This window comes from Vipera berus (assembly GCF_964194415.1).
Source record: "Vipera berus genome assembly, chromosome: 1".
Taxonomy (NCBI): Eukaryota; Metazoa; Chordata; class Lepidosauria; order Squamata; family Viperidae; genus Vipera; species Vipera berus.
In genome coordinates this window covers 53,676,469-53,704,203 of record NC_138202.1, presented here as the reverse complement: position 1 = coordinate 53,704,203, position 27,735 = coordinate 53,676,469, and the positions used below count along the sequence as shown (strand labels likewise).

Genomic DNA, 27,735 nt, shown 5'->3' with positions numbered 1-27,735 from the left:
TTCAAAATCTTTGGAAAGCAACATCTTCCTGTGCTGTTCACTGGTTTTATAATGTAGATTAGATATTTCACTCATGGATGAAAGATTCAAAGTCATTTCTATGAGAGAACTATGCAGCAAAGAAATTAGTTTTGTATAGGAAATACTATGAACCACATGAGTAGTTTTTCACATATGGTAGCCATTTATTTAGCAGACTTTATTCAAGCAGACTTCAGATTTAACAGGCAAAATTTGCTGGATCAGAGTTCTGTCCAGATTACAGACAATAATAGCATTATTTGTTATTTAGCAAATCAGTCTGGATAATATGTATTGCTTACCCATTCACTGTTATCAATAAAGCAAGTTTTTTGGTGGCACTCCAAAAATCCCATTCACCAATTAACAGACATTCATCTTTAACAGACAGTCTCGTTCTCTATTCATCTGTGAAATTATGGGTTTACTGTAAAATTAATGCATAGGTACCTACATAACTAAAGTTCCACACAATTCCAACTGGAAAATTGGTATTATAAAATGGTCATAGTGACAAGCAAATAAACAGATAAAACAGTTTTCAAATTTTTTTATACAATTTAAGCATTAAGAGACAGCAGCTCAAAGATCCTCAGCAGGAATATATAGTTGTCTAATGTCTCTTGAACATATTTTATTGCATACATGACTTTAAATAAATTATGGGAAAAACACATTCCTAAATGCCAAAAACAAGGCTATATTTTTAAGATTAAAATGTATATTCCTTTCTTAAACTTTCTTAAACACTGTGAGTGTTTACAAATTAAAGTCCATTTTTATTTGAATAGGTACAAACACCATTTGAGTAAATATAATAGATGCTTTAAAATAAACATAGTTATCTTCCACTAAATTGAAAATAATGTATACTAATCTAAATGTGATCTAGTTATATTAAAAAAATCTAGCTGCAATAATTTTGAAACCTTAAATCAAATTTAAATTGATGATTATTGAGAATTATTTAATGTATTCCATATTCGGTTGAAGTTAACATTAAATATATAATTCATTTTAATATATTTAATATACTTCCTTCAACCTCTTATTTATTTTGCTATGAAAAATAAACTTATGCAATGTTCAAATCAGTCCTATTTTCACTTATCCTACTGAAGTGTGCGTGTGTGTGTCTGTGTGTGTGTGTGTGTGTGTGTATAATTAGATAAAATCTAATTACTGCAAGTCAACAAACGAATTCAGCTACGGGTTGTTGTTTTTTTTGGAAGGTGGACTAATTTAACGTTTCATAGCTCTTACACATTCTTTCATCTTTGCATTCAACCAAAATGCTGATTGAACAATTACCGTGATCTAAAATTGACCGATGGCAACTCGTTCAGAGCAAAGCTCAAGGTGTAAACGATTTGCAAAATCTCTAGATCGCTCCCATGATTTTACGATTGAATTTTCACTCTTTAATCGTTTCTCTTTTAAAAGTCTCAGGCCATTTAAAACATACTAGCCTGCACAATTTCGTGGTTTCGTTGTCCTCCTGTCCGCGAAATTTACAGCTGGAAGCCAGCACCCTCTGCAGAGAAGGTGCATCTCCCTAACAGTGGCAAATCCACTGATCTGTTTTAATAGACAGAAGCCAGCCAGGACAGGCGTTTGAATAAACCCCGAAGCGGCGGGAGGCGATTTTATTGGTGAACGGAAAGGAAATCACCTCAGCGGCTGGGCGCCCTTCCGACCAGGCAGCCTTTGCTTCCCCTCCGAAGGAAAGGGGGGGAAGGCGCCCCTCGCTTTGCCCCCACTACTTCTCCCCCTCCCCCGTTTGCTTAGCCAGGGGAGGGCCCCCCCTCGCTTCTCTTCCTGCTTCTGCCGCTTCCAGGCCTCTGTCCTCCAGCCGTCCACGTTACACGGTGTCCCTGGGCAATGCAGCTGGTTGGTAATCGCTGGTGCTCCGCGGAGACGGGCTTCCTCCCAACCGCGAGGCGTCCGAGGGCCCGGCCTGGAACGGCGCCAGGCCGACCGGTTCTTCCGAGGGGCTCCGCTTCCTTCGCTTTTCTCTCGCGCGGAGTCGCCTGGCCTAAAGCGCTCCCGCACCTGTCGCCAGTTGGGAGGCGCGCAGAGCTTCTCTCTGCTCGGGGTGGCGGACCAGCTCTCGGCTGCTCGCGGGCGCCTGCCTCCTTCGCTCCTCTCAGGGAGCAGACGGCGGCTGGGGCTGGGCTCCTCGGCGCGCTTCTGCTGGTCCCGGCGCGCCCCAAGCAGACCAGCCTCTCCCGCCTTCTCTCTTTTCACCTTCTCCCTCTCTCTCTCTCTCTCTCTCTCTCTCACCGCCCCCCCCCCGCCCCCAGCTTTTTGGAATTCCTAATCGCGGATGGCCTCTGTGATTGGCTGTTCGGTTCTGATCCCGCTTGGGCACCAGCCTGGGCGTATAAAAAGGGCCTGAGGCGGGGGCTCCCGAGCATTCCCCGGAGCGGGCACAAGGGACCGGTCACAGCATGACGGGCAAAGCGGGGGAAGCGCTGGCCCACAGCCTGCCCGGCAAACCCCAACCCCCCGAAGGCGCGCCGCCTCCTATGCCGGCCTCGGGTTCTAATGGGGCAGGGGCTGTAGTAGGGGGCTCTGCCGCGGGGGCCAAGCCTAGCTCGGGCCCTACGGCGCCACGCTGCACCGGCTTCGGCATTCAGGAAATCTTGGGCTTGAACAAGGAGCCGCCTTCCCAACCTCGCGCAGCCCTGGACTCCTTACCCGCCGGTCACCTGCTGGCGGCCCGCTCCGTCCTCAGCCCAGGCGGGGTGGGCAGCGTGGGCATGGGCTTGCTGAGCACCGGCAGCCTCCCGGGTTTCTACGCGCAGCCCACTTTCCTGGAGGTATTGGCCGACCCGCCCAGCGTACACCTGCAGCCGCTGGGCAGAGCCCCCGCGCAGCTAGACACCAGCCAGACGGCCAGCTCAGGTAGAGCTCTTGTGGCGGAAGAGAGCAGTGGGGAGGAGGGCCCTGGGCCCGGGAGGAAGCTGGGAGACACTGGGAATCGCTATCCCGGGCGGTGAGATCTCTGCTCTTGACAAGGTGCTGCGAACCACTCCAGACAGACCAGTCTGTCGCAGCTGATCCCGAAGCGGCGATCGCTGCGCCCCAGCCTATCCGGCAGGGTTTGAGAGTCTCCCCGATGCAAGGGATGCTCGATCTCATTTCAGACCTTCCCGATTTTGTCAGACGTGAGCAATTTTCGGCTAAGCGCCTTGCAGTCACACAGTGTATCAAAATAAAATTAAGAACATCGAGAGATAAAATGGTGAGAAGTAGCGGTGTAGGAACCAAACCTGGCTCAAAGTACTCTTCCGCCTTTTGTAGACAAAAAAAATGCAGCTGCGGTGCGGCTTGAATTACCCTAAAAGTCCCATATATAGTAAAGGGCACTAGGATAATAAGCACGAATCATTTGATGTCTTAAAAGTTTAAACCAAAACAATATAAAGAGAAATGCAGTAACGGCAAGCATTAAAAATAACACAACGCTCCGGGAAATTGTTAAACAGGCGAGAGAGGCGCGTGGTTAATTTAGGGATCCTAGCAAGAAAACGCCCCGCTGCTTTATTCTGTTCCCTTTTCCCAAAGTTTTCTTTTCACAACCTGTAAATACTGGGAAGATGAGAGGAATAAAAAGCTCCCCGAAATATTTATTCCCTGCCTATCGAAGGTAAAAGGTTCTCTCCCTCTTCTACGTAACTCTTGATTTCCCGTCTAGCTCGTTCTTTCCGTTTTGTTTAATATATTTATTTATTTATTTATTTTAAAAAAAACCTAATGATTGACAAACGAAATCTGAGTGTGGGAGAAATGGTCTGATCTGAAAGGAAAACTAGAGCCCAGGCGGGAGAAAAGATGCGGGGGGAAAAGTAGCTAGAAGAGAGCGAGGCAGGAAGGGTTTGCGGGGCGCCCTCAGGAAGAGAAATCCGACCAAACGAAATCCTCCCCACAAAAAGCCCCGATCCGAGAAAGTTCGGACAAGGCCTGCGGGTGACAGCCTGACGTGTTCCTGGGAGCGGGCGGGGAAAGCTCCGCACCACCACCACCACCCCCAACCCCCCAAAAGAAGCAGCCCTCTCCATCGCTCCCGCCTTTGTGTCTTCAGATTCCGAAGATGTTTCCTCCACGGACAGAAAAATGTCGAAATCGACCTTAAACCAGAGTAAGAAGCGGAAGAAGAGGCGGCACAGGTAAGGCGAGCTTGTTTTCAAGGCCGGGATTCGCGCTCTGGGGCGGCAGGACAAGTCCCCCAGCCCTTGGCCTTGAACGCCCGCCCGGTGAGCTTGCCGGGGTTTCGTTGGCGGGCCACTTCCCTCTCTGGGCCTTGCAGATCTGGGTCTTGCCTACCCCGCACCCCGTCAGGTTCAGGCTTCTGGTTGCCGGTGGGGGCGGTGGGGAGGGCGGGAGAGCGATGAGAGAGCAACGCTCCTGCACGTAGCGTCACATCCTCTGCCAATGGATCCTGAGCGATCCCTTTGGTCTTCAGGTTTTACTCTGAAGCACCATCCATTCCAAAGAAGGCAGAGACTGGCTTTTTCTCCACGCCAAGCGCTTGTATGTATTTGTTCTCCTAACTTGTATTTGTGGAACCATCAAATCCAAACATCTCAAAGGGGATCTTCCTATTTCTGGCTGATCTATAGCTCTTTCAGAGCTGCCGGAGGGAGCTGTCCAAAGGGTCCTTCCCCCCCCCCACTCACCCGTACACTTTTCTTTCCGTAAAGCCGTTAAGGGCTGTGAATAAATCAAAGAAATCAGCATGCTAGAGCAGTTTACAAATCAAACTATTGCTTTACCCAACCAGGTCATTTTTTTAATTCACCTTTAATTTTCTGTAAGTGCTTTGGCTTCTCATCCCTGATTCATCAAGATTTTCTTTTGTCTGTAAAACGAACTGAATTCCTCCTTCCCATTTGGCAAGGGTGCTGACACCCGTTTTTTGTGATTAGTAATAAAATACAATGTCTGAGGTGACAGGAATTGTAACCCAACCCATCTGGAGAATTCTAGATGGGAGAAAAAAATGCCTGAAAATATTCCCGAACAGTTTGGAGACTGAAAAACACATCATGTTACAGTAAAGCTGGGGGAATCTCCCCAAAACAAGCCTGCTCCCTTTGTTACCGATTCAAAACTCCAAGAAGGACCTTGCCATTTTGCGCTCTCTCTCTCTCCCTCCCCCCCCTTGCATGGATGATCAACAGAACTAAAATCATCGTAGGGCCCCATTTTGCATATTAGTTCTGTTTTGTGTATTCAGCAGCAAGTCCACCTGGACATGATTTGGGAAGATGAAGTTTGCTAATGGGCAGAATATCTGGCTGTAATGAAAAAGAAAAAAGAAAAAAAGAATGGTTTATTTGCTTTGAGAATTACAACAACTGAAATTGCAACAAATAATTCTCAGTTTTATTGATACATGAACAAATTGAGAGCAAGAACTTTTCAGTGAATTGGGCCAATAGGCAGAGATATTTTTGCTATGTAGTAGATCAATGTTAGAATTCTTGCAGGTTTTATATTCGCATCTAGAATGAATTGTTTCAGAAATTTGAGAATTTTAGTGTTGAATGTGTTAATAATTCCGTAATTTGCAAAATACAATATATTTTTTAAAAGACAATGTCTTCAGGAAATGCTCAAAAAGTAGTGGCAATGTGGAGAGGAACTACACCTCTCTATATCCTGAGCAAGAAAGGAGAGGTTAGTTATTACCGGTAGTACTATTGTTTTTACAGAGAATCTGAAAAAATCTTTTACAAACAAATTTTAAGACTACATTTCAAAAGGGTGGATTTTGCCTGTATTTTTGACAGGAATTCTATCTACCTTCAAAAGGAGTGGATAAATTTAAAAATAAAAATCCTGCCACTGTTCTTGGGTCCCAAAATAATGCACAATAAGAGAAGCAATTTGTTTTGAGAAAAAAGCAGTGAGGCATTACATATAGCTTGCTCCATCTACATAGGTGATCATTCTGGGAGAGCAAGATGAGGTTGGGAGATACCAGAACACAGATTTGATGGCAGAAGGAGCCCCTCATAATGTTAGTATTATTAAGCTGATGGAAGTGCTTAACATTCACATGTTAGGAGGTAATTCAGATATCTCTTGACAATGCTCTTGGGAAATATGTAAATATTTAAAAATCAATGCTTAATCTTTAGAATCTTGGCTTTGATTTTTTTTCTTTTTGAAGTAGTTGTTTTATCAGAAGGTTGATTTCATATTATTTTCAATTTGTTTATATGCTTGTATGTGTGTGCTTAGGCACATGCAGACAAGCTTTTATATAGAAATGAAAAATATTGAAATGCAGTTGGCTTCCATGGTAGATTAATCTCATAACCAGAGAATTTTCTATGCTTCAGAAATTCATCAGAATGTTTATTCTGATTTGGAGCACAACATGATCCACACGTTTTTACCTCTGCAAGTATCTCTCATCCCCTCATCCCCTTCTGGAGTTTTGCTTTCAATTCCAGGGGTTATTTTTTATGCCTAAAGTGAAGAGAACTCCTAATTTGGGCTACTGAGATTTCAAAGAAGCATATCTTTACTATGAAATTCTTTTGAAACGGTAGAATCATAGGGTGAGAAGCTAAGCTAAATTTCTGAAGATAGGTGTTCTTACATTGTAAAGTGTTTGGAGTATATTCTTTACAAACAAAATATTAGCAAATGAGGAACATTTGGAGTTTCCAAATGTTAGGAAAAGAGATAAAAAGAATGTTGTTACATCATCAGTAACACATTGGTTATTCTACTCTGCCAATTAAGAATTGGAAGTAAAATAATTTCTTTTAAAAACAATGTGAACAATATTTTGCAACAGAAAAAGCAGAAAAATAAATAGATCGACTTTGTACTTGAAAACTTAAATATTATCATAAAGTCTGTTGTTTGGTGTCTGGTTACAGATAAGGAAAGCCCACATATCTCCATTTCACAGAATTTAACTGGATCCATAGTGATGGAGTTGGTGGAATCTTCTTGTTAGATTTTGTTGCAGCACTATGGAATTCTTAATGAATGTTAATGCCACATTTCACAAAAAGAAATGATAATTCTAATTTGGAAGTCTTTTTAATCCATACCTATTATTAATTCAGCTGCTTCTATAGTACCTGGAACTAAATTGTGCCCCTTATTTTCAACATGATGCCAAATTTTTGTTTGAAAAAAACATAAAGCTGACTTAATTAATAAGAAATCTAAAGACCAATAGTAGCTTTTTTAATTTGATAACACCATAGCTTTTACATATAGGTACTAAATTTAATTTCTAAATTTAGACTAAAACCTATTTATTTGGGTGCAAGCTCACTTACATTCACATTGGAACGTTTAGGATCACAGCGTACATGAGCAAAACCAGATTCTATTTACTATCTCACAGAAGAGTATCTAAGAAGAGAAATGGTATGAAGGAACCCACACTATAAATGATACCTATTCAGAATTATTAGAGGTAATATAGGATAGTATGTTGGTAAATGTATCTCTGCTCTCTCCCCTCAAGTTTTTCTAGAAAAGCTGGGCAGATATTTTAGATTTCTCCTCCACTTCTTAAAGAAAATAACGTCTTTGTTTTCATATAAACATTAGATTAATTCCTCTTAGAGGGCAGGGCAAGAAGCAATGGGTAGAAGCTTGTTAGAGAGAGACCCAACCTGGAACTAAGGAGAAATGTCTTAATAGTGAAAACAATTAGTTAATGGAACAGCTTGCTTCCTGGAGTTGTGGGTGCTTCATTGCTGGAGGTTTTGAAGAAAAGACTGGACAGCCAATTGTCTGAGACAGAATAAGGACTCCTGCCTTGGGCAAGGGTTTGGACTAGAGGACCTCCAAGGTCCCTTTCAGCCTTATAATTCTGTTTCCACAATAGTTATGGCTTTGCTACCCTCTCCACTTTAATGTACTTTATGAAAAGAGTGCAATCTAAGTCCATTTGTTTCAATAGTAATCTTTTACATCTTCAGTTTCTCCTTTACAGTAAATAGGAAGACCCAATCTACTTTCCTTGGCATTTTTCGTCCTAAGAATAACTCTTTTGTATAATGTATTCATGTTCTTAATTTTTCCTTTGCTGCTGTGCTTTTTAAGGTTTTTTTTTCTTTTAACTTTTTTCATCAGTGAATTTTATTCCATTTAGGACAATCTTCACATCCTACCAGCTGGAGGAACTGGAAAAAGCATTCAACGAAGCCCATTATCCTGACGTTTATGCAAGAGAAATGCTGGCTATGAAAACAGAACTTCCTGAAGATAGGATACAGGTAATCATATTGCTATGAAATTCAGTCATTCCATGTCATGACTACTCACTATTTTTTCCCCAACATACTTTGCTTTCTTTGAAAAGAGTGATATACTCTGTAAGACAAGTCTTCTTTCATTTGATGCCACTGAATTTGATAATGTGGGCTGCTGGATTATTATAATCCAACACATTTGGAAAGGTTGTTTTAAAGGACTGTCTTGTAACTGATTCATCCCAAATCTCAAAGATAATGTTGAATTGGTGTGCTTTCTTGTGTGCCTAAGCCTGCACTAATTGTTCTAGCTTTTATTAGTTAGATATTTTATATAAGAGGATGCAATTGTTTTTGCATGCTGAAGATTAAAAAATGTTGAAAGAAGTGTAGTTTTCTTTAAGACTTCATCAGGATTCAGGATGCATGACTTCTGTAATTGCAAGGCTTTTAATCCAAATGGAATAAAAGTTGTCCAAAACGGTTATAAATCAGGATCAAGAGAGTAATAAACAATCAGGAAAACTAAGGAATATTCAAGGTGTAGTAGCACTTAGTATAGTTGGATCAGCTTGGAAAATAGACCTTCATAAAATGGAGAGTTGGGACTGTGGTCCTTCATGTTAGCTGTCTTGACCTTGAGAAAAGTTAGTACTGCAACTAGATGGCACTTTTCACATCCAGAGCTGATACACACAGTTGCAATGGGAATAGAATGTTGATGATGCTGGAAATAATGTAGTGAAGTCTTAGAACTCAGAATCTTTCTAGGCCCACATATGAAAGAACACCTAAGAGAAGTGAGAATTACTGGCTATGATAGGAAATCATGCCTAAAGTGACCTTAGGAGCAAAGAATTGGTTAATACTATGGATCTTCACTAAATTCCCCCTTTTAAATACTGTATTTTTAATTATTTTTGTAGAAAAGTTTACTGAAGAGTAGAATTCATTATTTCCAAACTACTAAGTTTACTTCTTAATTTCCTCTGGAGAGACATATTATGTTAAAAAAATAACATAAATGTTCATAAACATATGAATTTATCATAATTATTTATGATGGAAACGATTCATTCAGATTTTGTATGTTTTAGAGGTGTTCATAAACAGCCGAACATCAAATAACTTAGAATAGTCAGAGATTACAGTTTTCATATAGCAGTGTAGTTGCTTTATGAAATAATGGTTGATGAACAAAAAGGCCCAGCTCCATTACATTTTTAACCAGGTTTCAGATGTCATCATGTTATAACAATATTCAACACTTGACTTCTATTTTGTTTCACTAACAATGTAAATTATTTAAACTATAAATATTACACCACACAGCTCGATGTTATAAATATTGTATAAAATGAAGCTGATATATTGTGGGAAAGTCTTGTGGTGCAGTTGTGTAATGGGATGGATCTGCCCTACTTAAATTTTATGTAAAAATACATAACTTTGCTAGCATATCTTACTCCATCTTTCAATGCAGTTATAGCAATGGGATAGATAGAGCTTTCAGGCATCAATAGAATTGAAATATAGGTAAACCTGTGATCTTCTGCATGCAAAAGTCAATTCTCTGTTATTGAGTTATGATTCCTTCTACCTTGTTCTTTGCAAAGGAATTACTTCATCAAGAAATTATTTTATGTAAAAATACATAACTTTGCTAGCATATCTTACTCCATCTTTCAATGCAGTTATAGCAATGGGATAGATAGAGCTTTCAGGCATCAATAGAATTGAAATATAGGTAAACCTGTGATCTTCTGCATGCAAAAGTCAATTCTCTGTTATTGAGTTATGATTCCTTCTACCTTGTTCTTTGCAAAGGAATTACTTCATCAAGAAATTATTTAAAAAATGAATAACATGGCCCTGGACAGCCCCACAGATTTTTTAATAAAAAAATAAAGGAAATTTGTTATTTATATACAGTACGTTAACAAAATTATATATTTTATATGCAGCCCAAGACGATTCCTCTTCATCCATTGTGGCCCAGGCAAGCCAAAAAGTTGGACAACTATACCTTATGGTCTGAACCATAACTGGCTAAGCAAGACTAAAAGTTATGTTCTAGACATCTTCTAGACATTATTTCATGAGGGTTTCCCCCATTAAGTATTGGTATAGCGTTGGCCTTTTTATTAGAATAACTATGTGAAGACTACAACAATTTCCTGTTCTTTACAATTCCATTCTTCATCTATTTGCATATATTCTGCCACCCTTCTGCCCATTATGTTTTGGGATCTCATTTTCCTATAGCATCCCCCAATTCAATGTGTAACCAAGCTATAAAACTATTTACTTAAATTATGCAAGATAAATCATCCCTTCTCCAGCTCTTTATAATCATTTGATTGCTCTTTACTGAACTTCCTTCCGTTTGTCAATCTACCTGGTAACAAGACATCAAGTGTGCAATGCAACATAACAAGAATGGAAAATGGAAGGGGAGGGAAGAACTCTATCATTGAAGGCCATTGATATTATTGATACTATTATTGGCTTACATCAGTTCACATTCTAATATCAGAAATTAGATTTTGGTTTATGCTCTTTACACAGCATTAACACTTGCTGTTTTTGGTTATTTCTGATGATTCATGATAGGACTCTTTAACGTTTTTGGCCAATGGGCATATTTGGAATCTTGAGAGACTAGTGTGGGTTGCTGTGCCTCTAGGGCATAGCGAGGTTGCTTGCCCAATCATGGGACATGGAGCAGGGCATAGGTCTGCAATGGTCACGTTTTTGTCACCTCAGTGAAGATTGTAGATTTACAGCTATGGGGACTGTGATCCAGAAGATAAGCAGTAATCCCAGAACTTTTGTATTGGCTTCTGAGAGGCTTTCAAGTTAATGCTTTATTTCGTGATAACGTTGTAAATTACTGGGAGGAAATTACTTTTACCCAATACTCAATTGTTAAGTTGCAGTGTTGGAGAAAAATACATTTTATCTGAGCTAGCTTTGCAGTATTTTTAGCCCCAATATGCTTTAGGTAACTGTAAGGTCCTTCCTTGTAGACACTAATTTAACAATCTTGGTGCTGAGCAAACAGTCTTGTATCACAAGATACATAGGATACATAATTAGGCCTCCCTATTGGTGATTTTTCTAGGATCTACCTCTCAAGGAAGACCTATCTGAACTCTGTTGTCAGGTGAGATTATTTTTAATGAGTCCAATGAAATATGGACAATGTGGATGCTAGACTCTATGTATGATACATTTGTTTTATTCTTTCTGAGATATTTTAATTGACAATGATATTTAATTTCATACTGTATTTTTTAATTTTGCAGTACTATGGTTGATAGTCAATATTATGGATGGAATATTACTTCAGAAATTAGAACAAGCAAAAAGGTACCTCTTGGATTATAGTCATGGGCATGTCTATGTGTGAATCATAGATTAGCCCCAAATAAATTTCTTTAGACTGAAAATCAATTCAGGGAATTACTTGTAAATCAGGTTTTACTAATTCTCATACCTGATTCTCATTACTGATTCAGAAAGACTGGGGTGAGTAATAATTGGCAGAAAAGATGGCATCTTTACAAGTAATTCCCTGAATTGATTTGTTAGCATTTCCCCCTTGATACAGTTCATGTATGTTTGACTGCCTGAGGAGCAAATATAATCTAATCTTTAGAACTCAGACACGAATGTTAGATTGTTAGGCAGGAGTGCAAATTATTAGTTTTTAAATTATTCATATTTTATTTTAAGGCTAAGGTAAAACATAATATTTGGAGAATTTTCTACTTTTGCTAAAATGACCTGATTGGCTTTGGGCAATGATGGATCTCTTTATCCACTAATCCAAATATTCTGATTTCATTGCAACACCATATCAAGAAGAAATACATATTTAACTTTAGGAAAAATACAGTACTTGGACTTTTACAACTGGATGTTTTTGTTCGTCACTGTTACTTTCCCCCCCCCACCTACTATAACCTCTTGTTTTCTTCAAATATGTGTTTTCTTTCATCTATTATTCTTCAGGATACTACTTGTATTCATCTGATTTGCTTAATAATAAATCCATCTTCATGTTAGTAAGTGAATCATATTTTAAGGTTTTACACCCAAACTCACTTTTTTCTTCATTAGGTAATTTCTTCCATTATTCTAGGCCTGATATCAAACTTTGGTATTTCTCACCCAGGTTTCTTTCATTATCAAAGCAAGGTACCAATATTACCAATCCACCTCAAAAAAATCAAGAATTATGTTACAATTTATCTAATATTTCGGTGATATCATTTGTAATAAATGAATCTGTGTAAATTACTGTTCTGATGTCAAATGCTAACTAGAATTGCAACAAGTGAATTTTGGATATACCAGTTTAAATTAAATGATACTTTCTGGGTTTATACCCAGAGGCATAACTGGCAGGAAAGGTTTAAACCATAGTGCATAAAGCTGTACTAATACTAACTTCCCTGTGTTTCTGCAAAGCACCAGGAATGAGAGCAGCTATCTGCTTTGTGATCAGCCACGCAGACCAATGTGCCTCTTTTCCTATACTCATTTAACTTCATATCTTTTTAAAGGGCCATAGAAAATGATAGCACAGTAAATATTGTAAATAACCTTGATGCAGCATATGAATAGGGAGACACAATGTATTTCCTGGTTTATTACACTTTTTTCAGATCTCTGAAATAACACCTCAAACTGCATATTTTCTAAACAAATCTAAATCTGAGCAGATGGGAAGGTTTGGAAACCACACATCTGAAAAATGTCTCATTTAAACTGATGTGTTTTCTTAAATGAGAAATGAAAATAACTGGATACCTTTTACTGAGCAAGATAATTCTGAATAAGTAGGTTGCTTCTGTGGAAATCCAATAATAACTTGTCGAAACTCTCCCAAAGTGCTGAGATGTTACTTTTAAAAAGCATAGTCTCTGCAATGTGTGTGTTTATGTGTATTTGACAACAGATTAGGCAAAACTAGACCTATTGAATTAAGATTTGAATATCATTATCATTGCATTACAATTTCCAGAAAGAAACAAATGAAATCTGGCCCAAAATGTTTCAGTCTAAAAAAATCTACATATTTGTATACACATATACAGTCACACCATAAACTGAAGATAAAAAGATCAAATCATAAGAGAAAGGCCAGCTGGCTAATTATGAGAAGAGTTTTAAACTATGTACTACAACAGCTATAAGAGGAAATTATAAAAGGACTTTGTTTCTGAAGAATCAGAATATGAAGGTACTGAGCCAAAGGGTTAAGCTGGAAATCCATCTTATGTATCAGTTACCCTGTTGCTTGGCAGGTTTTCCGCCAGTGTAACCTTGGAGCTGCTGAATTTCTTCAATTTCTATATGGGAAGATGGTTTTAAGCAGAGGATTTATGGACTCCAGGATGAGCATAAGCTCCTCTTTCACTGATTTTGATTGGCTCCTTTATTAACCAAGAATCCCCAGGAATTGAAATGATAGAAGAGATGCCTTGAGTGCTGGTGGAAAAGAAAAGCAAACTTGGCTGAGCAGTTACAAACTCAAGCTCAGTCCCATACAGTAATAGAAGTGTTTCTATTTTTACTCCTTTATTGCTTAGGTGACTTTGTCTGAGAGTGTCCAACACCCTTTTAAAACTCCTGCCTGGGTACTGTGACTGTTTCACGTGGTATTTTGCCCATAACATTGTTCAGATTTGAGAATCTTTGCTGCTAATGGACTCTGTTCTGGCGAGAAGGGCAAAGTCTTGCAATAAAATGGCTGAAGCAAAAAAAGATGAAAGTGCTGTTTGCCCATTCAAGGTTCCTTGCCTTTTGATTGCCCCTGAAGGAATAGTTTCCATGACTTGGATAGTCCTCCTGGCTGTCATCAAGGATGTCTTTGTCCTGCTTCAGCGGGTGCACTAGTTGTGGCCTTACCTGAAGCATGAGGGCCTTGCTGGGATAGCTCATACCTTCATCACCTCTCATTTAAGCTACACAATAATCAGTATGTGAGAACACCTGTGAAGTCCACCAGGAAGCTTTAGCTGGATTCAGCAGTTGTTTGAGGGTCCTCATCAACACAAGTACATTTCACCAGTGCTCTGAGGCTTGTCTCCACCAGCCTGTTGAAAATTTATCTTTTTGATATTTAAAGCTTTATGTGATTTGGCAGTGGAGTATTTGCACAGCATTTGCCTTTTATGACCTCCTTTAATCCATTCATCTTCTGTAGATGGATGTCATGAGAAACTCTTCTGGTTCTAGCAGATGCAAGTAAACAAACAATTAAAGCAAAAATACAGTCGTTCTTGTAAAGCAAGGAAAAGATCTGACATATTTATTAGTTAGTCCTTGTTTAATGACCAGTTACTTAACAATAGTTTCAGGTTAGATCAGATTTCAAAAAAGCTCCTTATGAACTGTCCTGTAAGTTACAACTGATACACACACACACACAGCCCGCAGTCACGTGATCACATTTTGGGCACTTGGCAATTGGCTCGCCTTTATGATTGGTTGCAGCATCCTGACCACAATTTTTTATGATAGATGGCAAAAAAACTCTGCCCATTGAAAATGCTGGATTCACGTAATGACCATATGATTCAGTAAACAACCATGTCATTCATTTAAAAATCATGGTGACTTTTTATGTTAGTTGTAAAAACAATAATAAAATTGAATTTGGGCATGTGGTCCCTTGACTTGTGACTGCAATAACTTATGGCTGAAATTCCAGGCTCCATTGTGGTCATTAAGTTGAAGACTACATGTACAAAAGGATGTAAAGGTGTTCAGACCAGTGAAGGACAGTGGCTTTTATTTTTTATTTTTTTTATTTTAATTCCATTTATATCCCACCCTTCTCCGAAGACTCAGGGCGGCTTACAAGCTTAGCAGTAGCCTTCATTCTATGTATATGCCTGCTTATTAGGGCTTTCACACACACCCCCAAGCGGCATTATTATAAAGTCGGCTTAATTGCCCCCAACAATCTGGGTCCTCATTTTACCTACCTCGGAAGGATGGAAGGCTGAGTCAACCTTGAGCCTGGTGGGATGCGAACCTGCACTAATTGCAGGCAGCTGGTGTTACTTAAGGAGGCATTAGCCCACTGCTCCACCAAGGCTTTATATATTTAAGAAGAGGCTGGACAACCATTTGTCTGAAATGCTATAGGGCTTTTTCTGCTTGAGCAGGGGGTTGGACTAGAAGGCCTCCAAGGTCCCTTCCAACTCTTTTATTCTCTGTTATTTACAGGATAAGGCTTATAGGAACTTGTTCGAATAAGAGATATTGCATAGATTTCAATGCAGGAAAGGAAGAGGTAAGTTTCAAAAATAAATGTAAAGAGATTAGAACATGTCAGAAGCTCAAGGAAAAAGTTTTCCTATTCCATCCTTAAGAAAAGAATATGAGCCAAATGGATAATTAGTCTGATATTACATAACACAGCGTTTAATTTTCTTAAGCTGTTGCTGTCTACTACTGATCTTCAAAGCTTATTGAGGGAACTACTAGGAAGCACATGGACTTTCCTAATTTATACACGCAAAGGAAAAGTATATACTGTGTAATGAAGGAAAAATTATGCATTAACTGAATATTCAAACTCCCGAAATCTATGGATTTTATTATATGTTAAAGAACAACCTGAGAATCCCTGGTGGTGGATCTGAGATCACTGGCTATCAATTTGGTCCTCTGGTGGACAAATTAAGTAAACACATGTCAAAGTCCTATTAATTCTTCTGCTTAAATGTTCCAAGGACACTGAATGTACTCTTCTACTTATAAGCCAAGAAAGCTGCAGTTAATTAATGAATTCTTTTTAAAAATTGGACCACTGATGCATTAAAGACATCTTAAATCTGTTTATAAACACTGTAAAACTAATCTAAAATAAGCAAGCTAGAAACAATATTTTTTTATTTATTTTTTTATTTTAATTCCATTTATATCCCACCCTTCTCTGAAGACTCAGGGCGGCTTACAAACTTAGCAGTAGCCTTCATTCTATGCAAATGCCTGCTTATTAGGGCTTTCCCCCCCCCCCAAAGCGGCATTATTACAAAGTCAGCTTATTGCCCCCAACAATCTGGGTCCTCATTTTACCTACCTCGGAAGGATGGAAGGCTGAGTCAACCTTGAGCCTGGTGGGACTCGAACCTGCACTAATTGCAGGCAGCTGGTGTTACTTAAGGAGGCATTAGCCCACTGCTCCACCAAGGCTATAATATGAAACAGTATAACAAATATTAAACATAGAACAAAAATAAAATTATATCAGGAGACAGTAAATGTAAAATTTATTAAAAGAACACACAAAACACATCACATTAGAAGCTGGCGTACAGTATTGCAGAGGAGAAATCATTCCAAAATACAGAAATCACAGGAATAAAGGCAAGCCTCTGAGTTAGTAAAAAGCAGAAGCTGGAAGCTGCAGTACAGAATATATATTAACCCGGGAGTAAGATTCCTTTATGGGCAGAACACATAAAAAGCAACTAGTATTATAACCTGAAAAAAATATAAGATCCTATACCTCCAACTATATATTAAATAAATATAATTAGAAAAATGGTACTAGCAGTCTTCACTTCATCCGGGAATAGCCTCCATTTGTCTTTATAGAATGAAATGCCTATTTAAATTTCAGGAGTAAGCAAAACGAGGATTAATGTATGTGTAATATCTTTTTCTTACAAGAGATATCTTGTATTTTTGATTATAGCAGTGATAAACTGGATTGCTGTGATGAATGAACGTCTGATATAGTTTGCGGTAACAAAGGATTTGTAAATAATGCAGAAACTCCATATAGCATTTTCTCTAGATTAGATCTATTTCCTAAGATGTCTTACTAGGACTTCCCTTTTGGAGGAGAGTTTGGTAGATTGGGTCGGCCTAATTTTGGAAGGAGATATTAACCACACATATTTATATTTTGGACATTGTTTACATTGACAAGTGGTACCACAAAATAGTGCAGTGGGTATTTTTTTTAAAAAGAAATTGTCATTTTCAAGACTAATTTTATCCAAGATAGACTTAAGCTTGTCAAAATGGCAAAAAGGTGTCACTTTTTAAACAGTATACAAGTATTAATTAACCCCAATTCAACAGAACATCTTGCAACAGACATTTATCCTTCTAACCTATAGACTTGCTTACTTGCTGGATTTTTTTTTAAAAAAAGCAATATAATTAAGGTAAGATAAGATAACCTTTACTGTCATTTTTTTTAACTGTGGGCACAACGGCACACATCAAAAATGAAATTTAGTTGCCCGCTCTCAAAGTGAAACACATACATGACCCACACCTAAACATACTATATACAACATATGTATAGACCCACACCCCTACATATACATAACAAATGAATATTAAATACTGTCCATCTTGAATATATAATGGAAGGAGGAAGCTTGAGAATTCACAAGGTTAATGCTAAATAATGTTAATTATTTAGTTTCCGCTGCATACTGATTTTAAACCAGACATCATACCAGTTATATTCATATTACTTTAAATAGTTTTTGAATGGGTGTCTATCTGCATGCTATATGTATGTTTATCTGTATATGCTGACTTTAGTATTAAATTTTTAATTTCCTTTTCATACACTGCAATCTGTGACAACAGATTGGTCATGCAAGTTATGAAATCCGTATGTATACATAAAAGTTGGCTTCCTGTACTAAGCAAGGCAGTACTCTAGAATAATTCCTATTCCCAGGAATGCAGTGGTATTTTCTATACTTTAGAACATTACCACATAACCCTAAATATGCAACATAGCCTACTGATGTGTAATCATGACCACTGAATCTCAGTTCATAAATAAGACTTACCGTTAACATTATAGACATTCAAGTTCTGGGGTCATAAAAATGAGGCTAGATTTAAAAACAATAGCTATCAGTAGGAGCTCTTCTAAATATTTGTAAAGGATATGACAAATGCTTGGAATTGGGGGAAACATTTCATCATCCTGACAAGCTTTGGAATCAATCACCTTTTGTTCTGAAATCAGCAGGAAAGTGTACCTGATTCATTCCATCAATTTGTCCCTTAATACAGAGAACTTCTCACATTTGAATTTGTACACCGATGAGACAGGAAAGAAAACATATACTGGTAGTACTGCATAATGTAAAACCTCATTGCATGGAGCCATCTAGCGGACAAGACAAAGACAAGGAGAAATATTCCATATGTGAATCTGATCAGGAAGGACTGAGTGAAGATTTCTGTGTGGATATATCTAGATGAGAAAGCATTTTTATATGAACTGTTTTGTAATGCTCTTATAACATATTTATTTTTTATCACCCTACACTCTGATGAGAACACAGAAACATTCAATATAGGTCCATGCAACAAATACATCTAGATTGGCATTTTCAGTTATATTAAAAATAAATCCATTTAAATACACACATTATATGGAACAATGTAGATACAATGTGCATATAAGCCTGCTTATATACTCATATTTATTTCACTGTACTTGATACGCATTAAAAATATATATCAAATGAAACTTACTACAGTTGCATTTAATTTCTTCAAACTGTTCATTTGTAATAGTTTGTTAAGCCACATGGTAAATTGTATCCATAAGATTTCTTGTTAAATGCAGAGGTGCATAACAGACAGTTCCTCCCTACTTAGTTCACAAATGTCTTATCACAGTATGATTACACATAAACAATAGTAGTAAATTACCACTTGCTCACTGATTGTTCCTATTTTTGCTGTATATATGAGTGAGGCGGGTAGGTTTTTGGGTTGTCTCCAAGCCTCATTTTAACTAGATGTTACCCTACCCAAGCTCTCTTGGAAATTGTTATTACTACCTGTGATGTCTATCTACCTATTAAGAAAGCCTAATCAGCTTTACCTTAAAGTTTGTTACCTTTTTTACATGAGTTCAAGATTGCTCACAATACTTAAATCGAGAACTATAGTATAACAGCAATAATTAATTGCAAACATGAGTTCTCAATCAAGGCAATATCCCCCATAAAATATTTTAATAACTGATCTCGCTCTCCACAATAGGAAAAGGTGTGATATAGCTCATTTCCAATAGTACATTTTTGGGACTTCATTAAAAGGCAGCAAAAACTGTAAAATAATTTATTAGTAAGGATATTCTGCCTCAGATATCTTACCCTAGTTAGATCACTGTCATGATCCAAGACAAGTAACATTAATTCCTACAATTCACTCAGTCCTTTGCTATTTTATTGACAATTCTAAAATATTTCTGTTCTAATTGGACATAGATTATTTATGCAATTCACTACTTTTTAATATTGGATTTATCAGAATGCTTATTTAGGAATAGGTCTCATCAAATTAATATCAAATTGATTATACGATTAGTGTTGCAAATATCCTTCCTATCGTTATTTAACCCAAGTGTATACATTTTTCCTGTGCTCATTGCTGTAAGAAAGGAAACACGTGTTTAAATATCAGCATGTGAGGCACGGGTGATAAAAAAAGACCCCAAAGAAAAAAGTCATAAAGGGTTTTTGATCTGTGTTATCTGTAACTTTCATGTAAGTACAATTAGGTTTGCAACCTTATTTTAATATCCAATCGGCAGTGCAATCCAATAATGTATGTGTATAGTTATGTATTCTGTTAATCTCAGGAGGCTTTCAATGGGGAGGGTGTTCCTCTGTAGGTGGTTCTACTCAAAATCTCTCTTACGAGAATCCCCTTTGAAGTCTCCTCCAGCTACAACCTCCCCTTTCGGGGACTCGTCCTGCTCCACCCTGCCCGATTCCGCTGCCGCCCAACGGAGTCATCGCAGGGTTAAGCTGTCAGCGCTGCAATGTTAAACAGGTGTCAAAGGCGCTTCGATATATCTGCAGATTGAAATCAAATTCTTTGCTGTATAAAAAGATAAATTACCCAGGCGATTCCCGCCTCAGCCCACTCATCAGGACAGCGGCAGACGGAGAGCATTTTTTTAATGTGCTAACGACCTAATCAAGCAATCAAGTCGGAGAAGATTGCCGAATGACCCCCCGAGCATCCATCTGCCAGCGAGTCCCCACCATTCATTTTCATTCCACCGGGGACGGCGCGTGCCTTCCCTGGAAAGGAGAGGAAGGAAAGGGAGGGAAAGAACAGGAGGGGGGGCCTTAAAAAAAAACCAAACCCTAAACAAATTAACACCCAATTTTCTAGCTTAATTAGTTAAATGAGAAAAAGCTGGTGGCTGCAGTGTGGGGCTATGCTTACCACTGAAGGGAGGGGCGGCTGTCTCGTGGAGAAGCGAGCGAGAACTTCACCACCGCCACGGCATTAATTAGCGCGGGTCAATGGCGCCGATCCCCAGGGAGCAGCCGCTTTAATTTCCCGTGGTATTTCAGTGCCTGAGGCCCATCGATTCAAACTGAAATTAACTTATTTTTCAATCAGGCCTGGGCTGCCCCTGGAGCTGACTCTTCCTTTACCTCCTCCTGAATAGATCGCGAGCAATTTTTCATCTCAAAGCTGATGCTTCTCTCTGAGGCGGGAAAAAGGCGAGGAGAGAGAAAGTGCGCGCGCCCCCGGGGCGATAATAGATTTCTGCTAGCGGTAGGCTCGCGGCCTGAATGGTGGAAGCTGGTGCCACCAACGGGACATGACTGCACCACCCAAGAGGGTTAAAAAGCAGCCGACATAGTACCCCCGTCTCTCTCTCCATCACCTGGTGTTCTCTAGAAGTTTTTCTTGCATTCCCTATATAGTCGAACATTCCTCGCTTTTCCTTTCTCTCTTTCTGACCTCCGTTAAATAGAGGCAAAATCCAGGCCACTTGCACAAAAGGTATAATGAGAATTAATTACAGTCCTGCAGTGAGCCATCAGACTCTGATTATTATACTGTTCAGATGGAAAAGTATGCACAATTTTACTTAGACCTTGTGTGAAGTGAAGACGGATTGTACTAAGGGTCCATTGGAATTTGCAAATCATATTCAGTTCCATCGTGGGGCTGTCGTATGAAGTGATTATTTAAACATAAAACAATTCAGTATGAACCAGGACAGAGGATTCATATTGTGCGGTGTTATAATCTTGGCATTATCCTTTGGAAAAGAACAAAGTGATATTAGGGGAAGTTATTTGTCCAATGGCATTCTTTTACCTAATTTTGCGAAAAAAATCAGATTTTGGCAACCTGCAACAAACTACGATGCTTTGCTAGTTGGGGAGGGTATGTGAATGGCAATAAGTCAGAGTCAGGGAGAACAGTGAAATTATGCTTGCTTGATCCTGAATTAACCATCTGTATTTTAAAGGGACGCGGTGGCTCAGTGGGTTAGGACGCTGAGCTTGTCGATCGGAAGGTCGGCAGTTTGGCGGATCGAATCCCGAGTGCCGCGTAACAGAGTGAGCGCCTGTTACTCGTCCCAGCTTCTGCCAACCTAGCAGTTCGAAAGCACGTAAAAATGCAAGTAGAAAAATAGGGACCACTACGGTGGGAAGGTAACAGCGTTCCGTGCGCCTTTGGCGTCTAGTCATGCCAGCCACATGACCACGGAGATGTCCTCGGACAAGCGCTGGCTCTTCGGCTTTGAAACGGAGATGAGCACCGGCCCCTAGAGTCGGAAACGACTAGCACGCATGTGCGGGGGAACCTTTACCTTTACCTTTATTTTATATTACCCTAAGGGACGCGGTGGCTCAGTGGGTTAGGACGCTGAGCTTGTCGATCAGAAGATCGGCAGTTTGGCGGGTCGAATCCCGAGTGCCGCGTAGCAGAGTGAGCGCCTGTTACTCATCCCAGCTTCTGCCAACCTAGCAGTTCGAAAGCACGTAAAAATGCAAGTAGAAAAATAGGGACCACTACGGTGGGAAGGTAACAGCATTCTGTGTGCCTTTGGCGTCTAGTCATGCCAGCCACATGACCACGGAGACGTCCTTGGACAAGCGCTGGCTCTTCGGCTTTGAAACGGAGATGAGCACCGGCCCCTAGAGTTGAAAACGACTAGCACGCATGTGCGGGGGAACCTTTACCTTTACCTTTTTTTAATTTTATATTAGACTATTATGTGAACTCAGCTGTTACATTTTACTTTCTCATCCAAAGTATTCTGCAAATTGAGTTGAGCAAACCATGCTTCGGTTAATTGTGTCTAACTTCCCATCAAAATACCATGCCCCCATATGCAGCTTTTACCCTGTTCAGTGAAAACTGAGATTATGGCAAGTTGGTTTTCATATAAATGTAATGAAAATAAAAGCTATATCTAGCTGTATTTGGTGATGGCAGGAAGAGTGAAAAATTGTGCCATAACTGGGAAGTGAACGGAGGGAGGGAAAGGGTTCAGGCTCAGAAAAAGAAACAGTTTTGTGTATTGGCTCCATTCTCAATCAAGCCAAGTGGAAGAAAACTCACAATACACGAAGCTCAGACAGTATATGAATATGATCAGACAGTACATGAAAAGCAGCCATCCTTTGTATGCCCTTGATGCAAAGTGGAAAGAAGTTCTATAATAAGTCATTTTAGGTTTGCCTTTTTATCCTACCTACTGTACTGTATATATAAATGTCAGGTGGACAGGCATGGTAAGATAAAGTTGAATAGTATGGTCAGGGCAACATTCACTACACCATTTATTAGCACATTATAATGTTACGCTCAACCTGATTTTTGGGTAGCACAAGTATGCTCAGATTACTTGCACTTGTTTTTTTAGTATGAGATACCAGAGTTTGTTCATTCACTTTTGTATTATCTGTTTCTGTGAGGGAATGTATCTATTCCTGCCTTCACTATGTCTTCTATTTTTTCCACAAAATTCCAGCTGCAGTATTTTAAGGAGAATGAATACATCTTGCAGTTGTCATAAAACAGATTTTTTCTACCTCAGAGTAGATAACTTGCCACATGCAGCCCACAGAGTTCCTCTGATTGCAATTGCTGAAATTCAGTGGCACCCTTTCTTACCACGTAGAACAGAAAACCTAAAAATGTGGTACATGTCCTAAATTGGGCTTAAGACTGCTTGAAAAAAGAGAGAAAAATGCTTGAGACTCTTCCACAAGCTCTTAGAAAGTCTTTGTCCTGTATAGTCCTAATAATTGTCCTGCACCATGTGGTCATCAACCCTAAAAAAATATTAAATGTGGCTCTGATTCATTAAAAAGTTGTGCACCCCTCTTTAAGTAGATGCAATTTTAAGACAATTTTAAATGTTCTCTATATAGCCTATGTAGTAGTTAGTTACATTTTAATGTTTTTTGAGAGAGGATTGTATGTATATATGTATGCATAGTACTATCATCTTACATACATTATTTTTACCTAATTAAAATTCAAATCTTTACTACCATTAAAACACCAACAATATTAAACATTTTAAAACATTTCAATAATTATAATTATCAATCATACTTAAATGGTTTGCATATAAAATTACTTTTTGAAGGACTACTTAGTTTCCCCCCTTTAAACAGCTGTTCAGTTTATCTGGATCTTCTCCTTTCACACCTACCAAATTAATGTTCTAGTGCCGTGGTGGCACGCAGAGCCCTCTCTGTGGGCACGTGCGCCGTCGCCCCAGTCCTAGGCCTTCAGCTGGGTTTTATAAAATCTTTTTGCTTTAGGCCTCCACCTCCGTGTGCAAAAAAAGGTTCAATCAATCAATTTCAACTTCTCGCAGGAAAAAAAAATCTTGCAAAGTTGGAATTGATTGATTGAACTTTTTAGTCCTACCCAGTCTGCCGTTACCACTGCAGCCACGCCCACCCAATGGGCCACATCCACCCAATGGGCCACGCCCATCCGGCACCTGATGATACATAAGTGGGTTTTGGGTTGCAGTTAGGGCACTCGGTCTCTAAAAGGTTTGCCATCACTGTTCTAGTGAATGATATAATTGGCATATAAAGGGGTAAACGTTCAAAATAATACTTGACAGTGGGGAAAGTTAATTAAATTCTGTTTTAGTTAATGTGGACAAGTAATGATTTATTAGCATTAAAGACTATTCTCACTTGTACTTCACCATGACAGAGTCAGGTTCAAACAACACCAATCTTCCCCCTTGGCCCTACAAACATTAGTTTCATCTCATTCCCAGTCAAAGAATGAAATAGCTTTAAATCATCTTTAGGCATACTAGTTTTAAAATACAAACAACCCTTCACTGGACTAGTCAGTGCCTTTTATTCTGTTTTACCTATTCATTTATTTAAATTGGACTCATTAGGGTGCAGCAATCACATGGCAAATAAAAAATATACTTTTTTTATTAAACAATCTTCTTTATTGCAGGTTTGGTTTCAGAATCGACGGGCCAAATGGCGAAAGAGAGAAAAATGCTGGGGAAGAAGCAGTGTAATGGCGGAATACGGCCTATATGGTGCAATGGTGCGTCACTCCATCCCACTGCCAGAATCCATTCTGAAATCAGCCAAGGATGGCATAATGGAATCTTGTGCTCCTTGGTTGTTGGGTAAGCGCTCAGTCTTGAGAACAGATCTACATTTTGTTATAGCCAGTGCCAGGGTTCTGACAGAGTGGAAGGGAATTAAAGCAGCATTTCCTATGTGCCCGTTATGTGATTTGGGTTACTAGCCATGCTGGAAGGTAGATAATGGGTCTTTAGGCTAACACACCTGAAAGACCCCTTTCACCTGTTCAGAAAGCTTGTATCGTGTAAAATAGGTAGGATAGGAAAGGAATATCTGAATATGGATTAGTTATAGGCATAAAACTCGACTATGGCCCCTCTACTGAATCTAGAGGTTGCACAGATCAGCAAGTATGGCTACCAGTAGTGCTTTTTAATGGAAGGTTTTATTAAACCTTATGGAATATAAAACCTTTATGTCTAATGCTAATAGTCTGTGTTTTATATTATGCTCCCACAAGGTTTTTGCCAAAAACATTCTTCATATTTTCTCAGCAGTTTACCACATGGAAAACTGTTATGGTGAGAATCCCTTGCCAGATGTTGATGCTGGCTGAGAACATAAACTTTTGATAACTTTCGACAAAAAATTTGGAAATCCTTTAAAAGTTTTTAGAGGCTTTTAATTCAGGAAACAGTAATCACAGATCATGGCATAATAAATATGTTTAAGGGTTTGGGTAGATTTATACATAAAAGGTGATCTTGACTTACAACCATTTGTTTAGCGACTATTCAAAGTTACCACAGCACTGAAAAAAGACTGGTCCTCACACTTATGACTATCAGATGTTCCCACAGTCAAATGATCAAAATTTGGGTGTGTCACAACCAGCATGTATTTACGACGGTTGCAGCATCCTGGGTTCATGCAATTGCCATTTCCAATCTTTCTAGTGGCTTCCAACAAACAAAGTCAATGGGGGAAGCTAGATTTGCTTAACAAGTGTGGGATTCACTTAACAACAGTGATTTGCTTATCAACTTTGGCAAAAAAGCTTGTAAAATTGGTGTGACTCACCTAACAACTGCCTTGTTTAGCAATGGTTCCAGTCATAAGTTGAGAACTACCAGTGTAAGAAGACCTCTGCTAGATCAGACCAAGAGTCTTCCTAGTCCAGCATTCTTTTTGATGTCTTTGGTAGTTTGCAAACAAATCTTGAAAACAATTGCCTTCTAAAAATTCCAAAATTCTTGGCCAGCCTTGGTATTATTTAAAAGACCAGAGAACAAACTTTTATTCATCTCTACTCTTAGGCATTCCTTTCAGGAGCACCCTGGCATGGCAGATTAGTGGCTGGAGTACAATTTGATCGGTTAGAATGGTAATCAGATGAAAAGTCCATTCTCACAATGTTGATTGTGCATAAATTTTTCCCTTCTCCCCTTCCATGTGCCAAGCACTGTGAAGGCTTAGCAGTAAACAAATCCTATGTACAAATAATTTAACTATAACAAATTTGCCTGATAGTTTAAAGCTATTTAAATATAGTAGCCAATTTTCTCATGCACTTCTGCTTCTTCCTTAGCTTTTCTTTTCTGCTTTTCCAGACTAATTCTTTAAATTTAACACCTGGCTTCTTACAAATGTACTGCTTCATACTTCAGTCTACTAGAAAATGAAAATTGAAAGGACGTGGATGGATGGTATATGTTAGGGGGGAAAAGCAGCGTGTAGGGGTTTAGCATTTTCCTCATCAAGGCTTTGTTTCACATACAGATTCACTTCTGTATTTGGTGTAATTCTGCAGCCTAATGGAATTAGGGAGTGCTGTGTCTTTAAGGTCCTCTGCCCTAGTCCAGGGGTCCCCAAACCCCGGTCCATGGACCAGTAACAGGCTGTGGCATGCCAGCAACCGGTCCGCACAAATAAGCAAAGCCTCATCCACGGGATGCAGGCAGCACACAAAACCATGCATGCTTCGGTCCAAGGAAAAACCTTTCTCCACGGAACTGGTCTCTGGTGCCCAAAAGGTTGGGGACCTCTGCCCTAGTCCACTAAACTGCAGGGATAACAGGTTTTGTCATTTTGCTGCCTTAGAAATCTTTGTGTTTCTTTATAAACATAGATTTCTTTTGTAACTCTGCTTAGGACAATTCATCCCCACACAGGATGTTTCTTCCTCCTCCAATCTAAAATATGCAGATTTGACATCAGGGTTCAGACAGAAAGATAAATACATGTAGGTGGAACACTGGTATAAGTTTCTCCTCAAGCCTGGCTCTTCTTATCAGAGAATTGGCTGGAGATCTTCCTCATGCAGGGCCCCTTCATTGGGCTCTCTGTGTGACTGCTGTTTGAAGCAAGGCTTTCTGCTTTTCCTTAATTCTGGCCTTTCTTTATCTTTACTGTTTTCAGTTCAAGATGGCTTTCCCATGCCCAGGCGCTTTTCTAAACCCGAATACCAACAATTCTTTTTAGGGATGCACAAAAAGTCTCTGGAGGCAGCGGCTGAGGCAGGAAGGAAGCCGGAGATGGAACGCCAGGCCCTGCCCAAGCTTGACAAGAGTGACAAGGAAGAAAGGGGGCCAGATTCCAAAACTACCATTTCCCAGGAGGAACTCAGAGAGAACAGCATTGCTGCCCTCAGGGCCAAAGCTCAGGAGCATAGCACCAAAGTCCTGGGGACCATCCCTGGAGATCCTCCTACCCCAGTCAGGAAGCCAGAAAAAGAGGAAGAGGCAGCCACGGCAGAGGATGATCGGCAAATGGAAAAATCAGATTTATTACAAGAGGATGAAAAACTGGTTTAGAAGGAAGGGATGATGGGAAATCAGCCATCTTCTTGAAGACTGACTCATCTAGTAGCTTCAGCCTCCTCTCAGACTAATGGGGTCCTCCCTGTAGTCCCTACTCACCTGGAGGGTGGATCCACTTGGTCTCTATACATTTCAGGAAATCACAGGCTAAGGCCATGTTGTGTTGGGTGTGTTCAGAGACTGGTTCCCTTCAGGAGCATATTGCCCCTGCAATCTTTGTGCTCAGGAGCCTTTGGGCTCTGCCTCCCTCCATTTCAAGCAGGGAGAGGGATGTGGGCATTGAATACTTTCACA

General features: G+C 39.5%; 1 protein-coding gene across 1 annotated transcript; it reads left to right on the top strand.

The window, feature by feature from the left end:
- Positions 1–2,471: 2,471 nt before the first annotated feature.
- On the top strand, positions 2,472–27,435 carry VSX2 (visual system homeobox 2; the record flags this gene model as incomplete). The annotated part of the gene is made up of 5 exons (XM_081314176.1): positions 2,472–2,928; positions 4,109–4,193; positions 8,159–8,282; positions 24,543–24,723; positions 27,041–27,435. 5 exons carry the CDS (start codon positions 2,472–2,474, stop codon positions 27,433–27,435), a joined length of 1,242 nt encoding a protein of 413 aa, XP_081170302.1.
- Between the last annotated feature and the right edge of the window lie 300 nt (positions 27,436–27,735).